The sequence below is a fragment of the Hoplias malabaricus genome, chromosome X2 (assembly GCF_029633855.1).
Source record: "Hoplias malabaricus isolate fHopMal1 chromosome X2, fHopMal1.hap1, whole genome shotgun sequence".
NCBI classification, from domain to species: Eukaryota; Metazoa; Chordata; class Actinopteri; order Characiformes; family Erythrinidae; genus Hoplias; species Hoplias malabaricus.
Window position 1 is genome coordinate 46,812,183 of NC_089819.1, and position 12,853 is coordinate 46,825,035.

A 12,853-nucleotide genomic window follows, 5' to 3' on the forward strand; every position below is an offset into this window, starting at 1 on the left:
TGTCAGTTGCAAAAAAAACCTACCGTTGGGTTCATCCACCTGAAATATACAGAAATCAAAACTACAGCAGACTCCTTTTTTCCTCCGCAGAGGGCAAACAGAGCATCATTTCCTCGAGACTGGATTTGAACCTGTTTCACACTGAAAATGAGAGCGCAAACCACTCGCCTTCCCCACTCCTCTGTAGACTGAAGCAGTAAGCTAGCGTTTCCCATTATAATGAGCACTTTACAGTGACACTTGACGTGGTATGCCGACTTTCTCAGCTGGAAACATATTACATAAACGCCATGGTGTGCCCTCGGCCAATCAGAGCTCAGCTCCTGCTGACTTGGCCCTGGACTTGATGCTAGAAAGAATAACCTTTCAAGCTGACACAAAGAGTCTAGTCAACTTCCTAATTGTTCATGACACTCACATACACACACAGTAGCAGAAGGTGTGTTTATGTGTAACTGTGAAGCAGTGAAACAGAGAGGTGGAGGAAGTTTAAGAGGTGAAGCTTAGGAGGGGAGCAGAGAGCTGCTGGGTAGAGCGAGGTAGGGTTAGGTGCCGGAGAGTATTATGAGAACTGGACAGACCTTGGTTATGTAATGCAGAGCTGATGATGATACACAATGTGTTGCTAATGCAAATTATTAGAAACACTGTTTTTAGCTATTCTTGTTTTATTAAATAATTAATTAATTTTTTTTAAATAAAAATCGATTTGCAGTAAGGATGATCAGCGCTACACTGATAAATACCCATATTTAGCGCTGCTTACAATCACATGTTTGATTAAAATAATTAAAAAACTGGGAGATACTCTGGTTTCCCAAGTTTACACAAAGTTACAAAGTGCAGGACCAAAATAAAAGAAGCATAGGATAAGTTAGGCTGAAACATTGTAAAGAACAATAGAAGAACAGGCAGATTATCACCTTCTGAGGCTGGCTGAACTGTCTCAGTAGATGGAGAGTAGACGTCTGGTTCAGGTGACACACACTCGCTCACAGACGCATGCTGCTTAGTGAGCTGAGGCCTTCTCTTCTCCCAATGGGTCGCTGCCAGATTGCGCAGAAATGTGTCTCTGCAAACATGCATCAAAAACACAAATTACACAGCTAACAAGAAAAACTCAGTATCTACTACACTAGCTGTAGGTTCATGGTAATAATAAAGCCAGTATAGTGTGTTGCATTTAATACACTTCATCAGCTGAACAGATATTTTGGAATAGAAGGGTCTTAAACTAAATATATAAATCAATCCCACAGGTTTAAAAGAAAAGCTTTTGAGAACAATTTACTATTTTTTAACTGTATATAATGTATGGGACCATATTAACAGCATCTTTAAAATAAAAAAATAAAGCTGCACACATTTTTAAGGGTAATCTTTTATATTGAAAATGTAATTTAGTTCACAGCGCAAGTTTTAAGAGCTATTTTAGATAGACCAACCAGATTCAACCAAACTCGTGACTGGAGGTCAGAATAAAATAAAAATCACTTTGATTGTTTCTTTAAAATGTAAAATTTATATACAAACATTTAAAATTCTAATGCAGAAAAGACCCTTGCTAGAAACAGCTGATATCCTAGCCTCAGCAGTAGAGTCACACCTCAGTCATACTTCTTTTCAGACCTATACTATAAAAATGCTCAGATTTATTTAAAAAAAAATAAACTGAAATGACTTGAATACTTTAACAGTTAATTTTTTTCACTCATGCACACACCCAATCTTTCATGCATAAAGAAATAAGGATGGTGTAAGATGGTCTGATGCAGCAAAACACAAAATGAAAACCATAGCTTTCATTCCAGGCTGCTACAGAAACACCGCTGGTTATTTATTTCTTCCTGAGAAACCACAAAATGACTAGTGTGATCTTCCAGCTTCGCTAAAAGAATGCGATTGCAAGTGCATTTGAATGATTTTTTAACAAATGAAAATGTGCAGTAAATCATGATAAATCTGGATAACTCAAAGCTATTTCTTCATCAAATAGATAAAATTAAGAAAGAGGATAATGAAATCATGCTTTCCGTGTTAGATATTGCACAAAGTCAAAATTCCATTCGGTTCAATACCAAGGGAATCACAATTAATCAAATACAGAAATCAACACACACACAAACTACAAGCACATCCAATCAAATCCCAGCCATCTGATCCGCTAAGCACGAACACATTTCCACCTTTAAAATGTGATCGATAGGCACAATCTGTTCACACTACAGCTTTCTATTGTAGCTAAAAAGTAATGGAAGCTTGTGACATCCTATTAATTAATAAGAACTGACAAAGATAAAAAATAATAACATTATTGTAGCTCCAACAACTCAATCAAGCTATGCAATACACACCATATAGCCAAAATCGTGTTTTAATTAAGAGCTCCTAGCCCATTAGGAAATATTTAGACTTAATGATGGAACATTTCTGTGAGCATTGGAAAGCATTTAGCCACAAGCCGCATTTGTGATGTTACTATAACTCCAGTAAATGCAGTTCCACTGCCAGACAGCACAATGCTAGGGAAGCCTTAAGCGTTAAATTGGGCCGGTTGACTCATCTCTGTGCCCACACTTGGTGCACTTTAAAGTAGTTGAATGCACTACTTTAAACTGGCATCTATACACTGTAAAAGATTAATTAAGCAATAAGTCATGACTTATAATATATTTGTCATATAACTTATCAAATTAAATTGTGATTTCAACTGGGTTTTATGAGTTTTCAGCCCATCAACTCAAATTCAATTACTCCAATGAATAGGAAATATGAAGGAAGAGGAGTTTTGCTACACTCAGGAAAAGCTCCCAGCATGCACTGCAGGCCAAACATTTTAAATCACTCTTTTGGGGATTTATTTTCATTGTTGTGTGCTGTGAGGGTGGGATGTTATTATGGGATGTTTTTAGGTTGTTTATTGGTTTTCGGACCTATTAGGTCTTTATTAACAGCGGGAACTGCATTTTATCAGAGGCCTCACCCTCAGAATGAAACATTGCAGCCTTGGCGAGGCTGAGTCTCTTTACAAGCCCAAATGCTGACTGTTGCTTGTTCTTATTCCCTGATGTTCTTTTCAGAGAGTTTAAATAAAGTGCGTTAAAGGCAACTATGACACTGGATAGTTTTTGACTCAATAATTACATTTATTTAAAATTTAAACTCCATTGAATGCAGTTTAAAGTCAGATCAACCTGCAGAAAGGAATTCAAAGGCAAACGACTTAAATTAGACTGAAATAAATAGTAATTTTAACTGTATTTAACTTAAAAATTTAAGGCAGCTTTTAAATTCTTAAATTGAAGAGTTTAACACTTAAAATTGAAGCTGGTGATTTTTGAAGTGTAGACTTTCTTGTAGTTTGGCTATTTTATTTGTCAAGACTACTGTAAACTATGTTACATTGTTCAGAATCCTCTTAAGGAAGTATACTGAAGATTAGTTGACATTACATATCTTTGCACATAGACTTCCATTACTTTTTAGCCACATTACTTTTTTGGCATCAGTACAACTCTAAAACAGAAAACCTCACACATGAAGCCATGGCTTTAACCAGGATTCAGGACACTCATCTCATCCATTATTAGAAATGCCATACACCTGGTCTTAAATCAGCATGTTTCACCACCACCACCACCACCATCACCATCACCACCTCCAAACCCTTGGACGGGTTTATACTTACTTATAATTCCTCAGAACTGGCAGGTCCCTAATCACATTACAATCCTCAGAGCTGGAGAGAGATTTCAGTTTACATGTGAGAAGGAGCTGCTTATAGCTACAAAATGTCTAGAAGAAAACCTCCATCTGGCCCACTCAGCAGTTCAACCCAAAAATAGTTCATGCATTTATCTCTGCGTTAATGCTACAATTCATTTAACCAAGAAATCTATGAACAGTATGTGAATCTATAAGAATTTTAGAGGGCTGTAGTGGATATTGTCTGTTTGAGTTCGACAGCTAGGTGGGACAGGTAGGAATCAAAATATTTGTCTATTTGTGGTTATACTTTCATTTTAATAGTTGCATACAATGTTAATAAATAAAAGTGATTATAATTTGGCTATTTTTAACATTCTTAAAAAGTAACAATTTTTTGTATTTCTAGCTATTTGAAAAATTCATACTCTTCTCATTCTATATAGCTGCAAATACATTGTGAATAAATCTCATTTATGTATCATTTAATCTAATTATTCATTACAGCCAGATGTGAATATCATATAAGTAATTAATTATTGAGCTTGTAAGTTAAAACAAACCAGGATATTTTATTAATGCCACCAATCTAGAGAGGGTGAGTGCGAACATGTGCCCCCTCAGGGACATGAGGCCAACCCAGCATTTCTTTTAGAACTCTAATGAAATGCCACTGAACAATTTAACAAGCTGGAGGATAACAAATATTGCCATGATCTGTCACAGTAGTTGACAGACACCCAGTGTTAACTCGCACTTTCTAATACTCCTGGCCTCAAATACACGAGGCATCACTTGTGATAGAATGCACAGTCTCCAAAGTGAAAAACACTTGCATAAAATCTGAATGGCTTTTGCATGATTCATTTTGAGCAAAGTGAGATGGGAGTTGGATTTTGGTGCTCTGTGAAAGTCTCCAAGGAGACAAAGTCAAAACTGAGCAGTGGGGTGACACACTGACGGGAAAGAAAAACTAAAGGAACACAGCTCAAAAGGCCAGTTAAAAAAAAAAAAAAGCCCTGTGAGGGAGGGAAAGTGAGGAAGATAAGGCAAGTTTGGACACCGGAAACGTCAGATCAAATGAGGGCAGAATATCCGTGCAAACAACACTAATAAAGCAGTCATCCATTTGGTATTACTGATCATTTACTGTATATTCCAATGACTAACAATAACCACTTCTACTTGGACTCCCCAAAAATGACTAAACACTTAATGATCAAGACTGTGAGCTCTACTGAAGATTGCATTCCTTGGCCATGCTGCAGCTACTCACCAAACAGAATCTGTCTCGTGCCGTCTGAGAAAGGAGAGAGAGAAAAAAAAGGGAGAGAAAGGGAAGGAGGAGGAATGTTGGAAGCCGCAGAAAGATTAGGAACGAAGCCAAACATTATGAGGACAGAGAATAAAGACACAGATAGGCAGATCAAAACAATAAGGAAAAAAAAAAGAAAAAAGCTGAAAGAGTGTCAAGACAGACTCTGAGGAAGACAATAGCAAGAAGTAATAGATGAGACATTTCTAGCATGAGCAGAAAGCAGGAATGCAAGGAATGTCATTACTTTAAGTTACTGTATAAAAATCTGGGACACAAACAGAATCCTGGGGGACAGATTAGACTACAATAGTATAGATTTTCATTTGAAAAATAAATAAATAAAAAAATTCATGTTGAATTGCTAAAGATAAGAGCGAGTCTGAAAATCGCACATTACCCAACACTATGAGTACAGCGTAATTCAGCGAGTCACACATCCTGATTCACCATTTGCTGTCAGATTCAGACTAAATATTAAACTTTCCATAGAATCGTTTGTATAATAAGCAACGTATTAAACTCTCACTGAAAGCAAAGTCTCACTGTTAAGTTAAAAATTTCAATATTACTTATTGAAATAATGATGAAAATAGAATAGAAATAGAAAGGGTTTAAAGTAATTGCACAAATAATCGCTTCCCATTGAAATATCCTCAGCACACAACAGCTGCTTTTGTTTGTATGAAAATGTCATTAAGATGGACCATCACAAATGGATCCAAATGCTGTTACATTTATTTCCATTACGTTAAACATGCTTTTCCTTTCTCCTGAAATGCAAAAATTATCTGACATTTACAACATATGAAATATTTTGCCCCTTCCTATAAACATATTCTTTGAGATGCTATATTTGATGATCTTCCTGACTTCAAACAGGAAAAAAAAAACCAAAACCTACAAACACAAATCTGCAGGAACACAGTACTTGAATTCTATTTCCATAATTAGAAAAGTGCACCAGCGTATCCTTCCCCATTCCTGTGTCTACTCATCTCTTCTTTCTTTTATATTCTTATCTTTTTCTCTTTACTTACTCCATCCCTTTCAAAATTGTATTTTATCTCCCTCTTCTTTCTCTTCTTGAATCAGAGTGACAGTTACTGTAACAATACTCACTTAAAGCTTCCTTTAGTCTCTGTGTGGTTCTGCTGCTCCTGAGTCGTCTGCTTCTCCTGGGGAGGTGCCGCTATGGGAGATGTGCTGTAGTCCACACACACACACACACACACACACACACACACACACACAATAAGTTCACAGCCAAGGCACTACAGCTCAGACATAGTCACAGTCATCTCAGATCCACAGACACTGCGCACACACACACACACACACACTACTCACATGAACCAGTATGATGCTAAATTTATCTTCTGACTCTGCTATATACAAAAGATATTACTATGTATAATTAATTTTTACTACACATGACTAGCCTAAGAATTCATGGCTAGGCTAGAAGTCACATTGGTTGACACCAGAGGTTTCTAATGAACAGAAACAATTAATTAAGAAATCTGAGGCTAAAAGAAAGTGATACGAAATACAACAAAACCACATAAAAATATTTGAAAAAAAAAAAAGTTTAGAGCCCTTTTAAAGTTGCTGATAAAATTCGGACCTTTAAGAGTAATATGATATTGGTTGTTTTGTGTTCTCTCACACACACACAAAAACTATTTCTGCAAAGTGACTGCCAACTTTTCTTACTTAACACTCCTCAGGCGAGCTGACGTTGTGGCAGTGCTGAGATGAACTGGGCTGCTTTTCAGCTCCAGCAAGAAGAAGAGAGGGGGAGTCGTTCTCCTTTAGAGAACACTGAACTAATCCCCTCTTTTCACAACCAAAACCCCCACACACAAAAACACACACAGCCAAAGACGGTCTGTCTATCCAGGTCTGAATGCAGTGTACTGTGGGAGAAACACTACCCTGCCAGCAGAATGCTGAAAACAGTTCCTCTGACACTTAACCACATTCAAACTTTGTGATTCACTTTCCTTTCTGTGAAGGACATTATTTTGTTTGATATTATGTACCATATTCTCAATAGAGAACATATTCGCACACATTAGGGCTATTTGTCTTCATTTCCTTCTTTAGCAGACCTCAGTTTCTCCAACTAAACACAAGTGATACAGAAGACACTAGTGTTTAAATAAAGGTGCTAGGCTGCACCACCATGTGATGAGTGGTATCCCTGTGGTTAGTTTGGAAACCAAAGAGAAGCTGCAGGTAAAAGTTATCCCTTTAAGCAGATCTGATTTGGATCAGTTCCTTATATCCAATCCATAAATGGAGCAGTTGTTTGTCTTTAATGGAGTACAACAAAAATACAGTCTGTGTCCAAAGTTTGTCTTCATATTGTTGTATTTGTTTGGCACATGGGTCAAAAGTTTAATGTAACTTACAAATAATGGAAGGCTATACCACATTAATTAGCCCCTACACTAATGCTTCTGTATAGGTTGACCAGACGTCCTCTTTTACCCAGACATGTCCTCTTTTTTTTTTAGACTTTTTTAGACTTCAAAATCTCGGACGTTTGTGAAATTTCACCAGGACATTTTTTTTTCTAGAGCTTACATAGAATTTGGAGAAGCGTTTCGTTCACAAACTAGTCCCGCCCTCCCCTACTCCGTTTGGTTCGCTTGAGTGAGAAAGGGGCGTGGTGAAGTAGCCTAAAATCTTCTGATTGCACGGTCTGACTGTAGAGCTACCGTTATTAGTTGATAACCTTCTCTGTAAACATTTAAGATCAGATATAGTCACCCTACTTATGTAGTTTCGGACACCATATGAAATAGTGTTATCTAAAGGAACAAATGACTGCTGCTGATATATTAGACTAGTAACCTACTTTTATCCATTTTTATACAATACAGAGTCAAAGCTGAGATTATTAAAATGTCTACATTATAACACATACGTCTGAGTGGTTTGGTGTGAAAGGTGTCATTCTAATGAAACTTTTAGTGCCTGAATTCAGACATCTTGTTCTTATCGCCATGTTTGAACAATCACCATTACTAAGGAAAATATGGTTCAATCAATAGATTTAATTTGTATATTGTGCTTTTTACAACAAAACTATACATTTCATTGCACCATTCCACATCACTGAAAGTAGGGTGACCAGATCTGAGATGGGGGAAAAAGAGGACACCCGAAGGGGGGGGGGGGGGGGCTTTTAGGTCCTTTACACCTTTATTTGCTACACGTGGGAAAACATGGGAATTTCTTTTATAATTCATCCGAGAACTTACATTTACGTTTCGTCATAGCTGCTCGAGATGAGGGTAGGTACAGGAGCTTTGCCTGACGTAAACAAGGACTACTGACGTGCAGACTGACCAATTAAATGTTTACAGAGAAGGTTATTGACCAATAACGGTAGCGCTACAGTCAGACCGTCCAATCCGAAGATTTTATGCTACTTCACCGCGCCCCCTTCTCACTCAAGCGAACCAAACGGAGTAGGGGAGGGCGGGACTAGTTTGTGAACGAAACGCTTCTCGAAATTCTATGTAAACTCTAGAAAAACAAAATCCCGGACGTTTGTGAAATTACGCCCGGACATTGTTTTAAGTCTAAAAAAGAGGACATGTCCAGGTAAAAGAGGACGTCTGGTCACCCTACTGAAAGGCTAGATTTACTTCTCAAATGATCAAACAAATCAATGACCACAAATATCTTAGGAGAAAAAATAATTAATTCTCCCTTAAGATCTTGATGTGGTTTAAGCCAATTAACTGATTTTACCCACGTACCACAATAGCCTTGTGGTTCTAGTGAAAAACTAAAGACACAAACTTTTTTTAAAACAATCGCTAAAACGAGTTAAAACTGATATCCGATCTGCAAATAGGGCGTCTTCCAGCGACATGATTGAGGGTGGTGATAGCTGTTATACAGACCTTTTGGAGGGAGTGGAGGGCTCCTCTGTTATAGACCCCGCCTTTTTTAACCTCCGCCTAGAAATCCCCATATGAGCCATGTACTGACTCACGAAAGAGCGACCCCTGGTGGAAGGAGCGGGAATGTGAGAGAGAAGAGAGGAGACGTGGAAGTGATGTCTAGTTACATGAGTAAAGCAGAGGGTTAAAAACATTGACCAAAATGACCCAAAACACCAGTAAGCATGACACCACACAGTCCCAACCATGGATGAAGCGTGATGCACTAACGCCCAGTAGCAGAAAGAGCGGAAAGAGATAAAGCTGGGGTAGTAATTACTGCAAGTGTGGAACACCACGAATGATTTGTTGTTGCTCAGTCTTTGACTCACACAAAAAAAAAAAAAAAAAAAAAAAAAAAAAAAAAAAAAAGATTTAAACCGACTGCCACAAGTATTTTTGTGGCATGAGGGTGATGAAAAATAATAATAATAATTAATAATAAAACCACTTATTTCTTAAGAGCATAAAAGGACATTAAAAACTTAGACAAAACACATTTGCATAAATGCTTACAACTTACATCCCACAAAAATAGTTTTAAATAAATAAATAAAACTAATCATAGGAAAGCACCATAAGAACCTCTCATCAATTCAATCTTAAACAAATTACTTCCTGTTGTAAGAAGCAGTCCAGTACCCTGAACGAAACACAGCTTAATTTTAAATAAACAGAACTGATTATTTTACATTAGTTCAAAATACAACAACACTTCAGGTTCTGCCCTGTTTTACTTTTTACACTGAATATGTTCTGCACTTAGTCATTGAATTAAAATAGGACTGACTAAAAACACTGCAGGGGACAGATCAGGAGATGTATAAACACTGGTAAGAGAGACCAGCACTATGTTCTGCAAGCCCTCTGCAACCAGAAAGCTAAATTCCCACAGCTTTAGTAAGAGAAAAACTCATTCCAAGCCAAACATTGGCCCTCCACATATAGGTAGTGGCTGAATAAAACGTTGCTTTGGTTTTGGACTATACTTGGAAAGGCATGTAGTAATTTGGTCCAAATAAGAGGAGCTGGTTAGGGCAAATGTACCTGCTAATGCACAATGTCATTCATTTTTAAAATTAAGAACAGAAATCAATTCCCTTTGCTTTTTTTTCAAGCAGGTTCATTCACAGAATGGCTTTAATCCTGTGGCTCTACGACTGTCAAGTTGCCAGTTTATCACAACCCTATACACAAAGGGCATAGGCAATTTTCTCAGTGGGTATTTCCTATGAAATTACTTTGTTATGGTGTGTTTGTTATGACTTCCCCACCCTTGCTGTAGGCTTCATTACTAATTTATTTTAGCCATGAAAGCTGCTGTTATCTTTTTTTAACCTCGTTTATACATTGTGTGCAAATCTGTTTTTGAAGGGAGCAGTGGCCTTTTGGGACAGAACTACCCTGGATTTGTCGTCTTGCCCAAGGACTGGAAATGCCAGGGAATTTAAAACCAGTCTGCAGTATCTCCTCAAGCATAACAGTAGGAGGAGGGAAAGGTCTTTTAACTTAATAGCAGCTGCTCAAAAAAAAAACGTATGGAGTATTTTAACAAATAACCTGTTCGTTAAGATCTTGAAGAAAGGGTGTAGGAATGAAAGATTTTATTACTTGTGTAGGCTATTTAGAGCAGTACATTTAATCTTTCTAAACTAAACTTTTCTTCTTAAAAAGAGGTTTTTCTGGGTTCCTTTTCCCTGCCACTGCCAGGAGACAGGGTCATAAATCAAGCTGAAAGTTATTTTGCCACATAAAACAATACCTAAGATCACTAGTCTATGTGTGTGTCTGTTCTAAAGGCTGCATTACCGCATATGGAAAGAAAGAGGAGTGGTAGTAATAGATCAGTTCCTGTCAGTAAGCTGTGGTCTCTTACACCCAGCTAGAGACAACATTTGTGTTGGTCGGTCTATTATTCCCCACTGAGTGAGACCAAGCAAAATTGCAGCTTTCAATCAAAAGTGTGTATACACACACACGTATGCGTTTACACACCATTTAATTCCAGAAAGAACTGGAAAGAACAAGCTGGGGTTCATTTTTCTCCTATGATATTAGTATAAACGTAATCAGCTTTCCTTAGGTGCCCTAGTGTATCCTACACAAGCTGGAAAAAAGGGAGACATGCATTGCGTATACTGCTCCCATGTGGCGTGAACAGAAATTGCACAGTTTTTATCTGAAGGAATCGGAAAATGTATGCATGTCCCCCACTTGCTCACTTTGGGCTGACTGTGGGCAGTGTGTGGTTGAATAGCGCCATGCAAATCCTCACAAAAACCCACATTTACTTTGGGCTGAGTGCGACTGAGTGGCAAATGATATTAGTGGCCACAAACTCAAGTTTTTTGATTGGGCAATCAACACAGGTCATTTACTGTAGGGGATTTTTATTACAACTTTCCAGGACAACTGACAATGCTGATATGACATATGTTATTAGAATAAGCCTTTATTAAAGTTTATATAGGATACTTCTAATAACCTAAGTCTTATCTGCATCATTTCCTTGCAATGTGTCACAATCTTTTAAATCTAAAGTAATTGTACAAAAAAAAGGGGAGGGGTCAGATACAATGTCAGAAAGACACAAAACTGTCACATAACCTGTGTTAAAAAAAACTTGACAAAAGTTAGCCAACGCAACCTTTATTACCAATGACACCTAATGGGATAAGTGTTTAAAAACATTGTGAACATCAATTATTCTGAAGGCCTATAATAGGTGTCAGTCAGACTTAGAGTGATCTTGCGGTATTCATAAGTGCCCTAGTGAGCCCTGTCATTAAGCTGTGAGCAAGAGGAATGGAATTAATATGATGCATCTGATTAATACATTAAGGTTTTTTAATACATTCTCTTTTACAAATATGAGCTTTCATTTTTCCCCATAAATAGTAAACAAACAAACCAACCCAGGCAATACTCACAGGCGCTGCTCCAGGTCATTGGTAGCAGTTCCGTTGCTCACCACAGGGGATGGTAGAGAGGAGGGGCTCTGAGCAGGGGTCTCAGTGGTGCTGGTGGAAGGGCTGTCAGGCTCAGGGCTGACAGTGATAGGAGGTACAGGAGAGGATGGGGTGTCTGAGGGCAAAGGAGAAATAGTATGACTAAGCCCTAGATGAAAGAGAGCACTAAATCTGTACGTTAACTATGTAAGTGCTATTAAATGCTCAACATTTACACATAAGACTGCATACAAACCTAAATTGTGCATTAATGCTGCAGTGTTGGGTGAATGAAATATCATAGCCTACTCATGCCTTGCAGAAGAATGTATGTACTTATTTTGAGTACAGGGTGGGCCTTATATATGGATACACTGTAATAAAATGGGAATGGTTGGTGATATTAACTTCCTGTTTGTGGCACAGTAGTATATGGGAGGGGGGGGACTTTTCAAGATGGGTGGTGACCATGGTGGCCATTTTGAAATCGGCCATTTTGGATCCAACTTTTGTTTTTTCAATGGGAAAACTACAGATACTGGAAGCCTGTGCTAGCATTTCTCCTGCGGTGTTGTTATCAGTGTGTGAAGAGTGGGAGAAGAGGGTTGCATTGACAATCCAACACAATGGGCAGCACTTTGAACACATTTTATAAGTGGTCAGAAACTTGGAAATAACTCATGAAAGAATAAAGGAAGATATGTTTAATTGTTTGATGTGTCACATGACCCTCTTTTGTCAAAAAAAACAAAAGTTGGATCCAAAATATACTAATATATTTTATATATTATATAATATACTAATAATACTAATATACTCATATACTAATGTGCCACAAACAGGAAGTTAATATCACCAACCATTCCCATTTTATTAAGGTGTATCCATATAAATGGCCCACCCTGTAGATTAGTTTATTGAAC

The 12,853-nt window shown here is 37.7% G+C and overlaps 1 protein-coding gene across 5 annotated transcripts in view; it reads right to left on the reverse strand.

Annotated features, from left to right (window-relative positions):
* Window positions 1–12,853, reverse strand: part of LOC136676569 (FH1/FH2 domain-containing protein 1-like) — a 54,425-nt gene that overhangs the window by 15,169 nt on the left and 26,403 nt on the right. Inside the window, exons 11-16 of one of the 5 annotated variants that reach the window (XM_066653664.1) lie at window positions 11,913–12,066; window positions 8,944–9,048; window positions 6,143–6,226; window positions 4,982–5,005; window positions 3,689–3,739; window positions 924–1,072 (exon numbers count right to left, since the gene is read on the reverse strand). In XM_066653664.1, the coding sequence (XP_066509761.1) occupies window positions 924–1,072; window positions 3,689–3,739; window positions 4,982–5,005; window positions 6,143–6,226; window positions 8,944–9,048; window positions 11,913–12,066 (567 nt within the window). The remainder of the gene's footprint in view (window positions 1–923; window positions 1,073–3,688; window positions 3,740–4,981; window positions 5,006–6,142; window positions 6,227–8,943; window positions 9,049–11,912; window positions 12,067–12,853) is intronic. The other 4 variants (XM_066653667.1, XM_066653665.1, XM_066653668.1 and 1 more) reach the window with 4 other exon arrangements.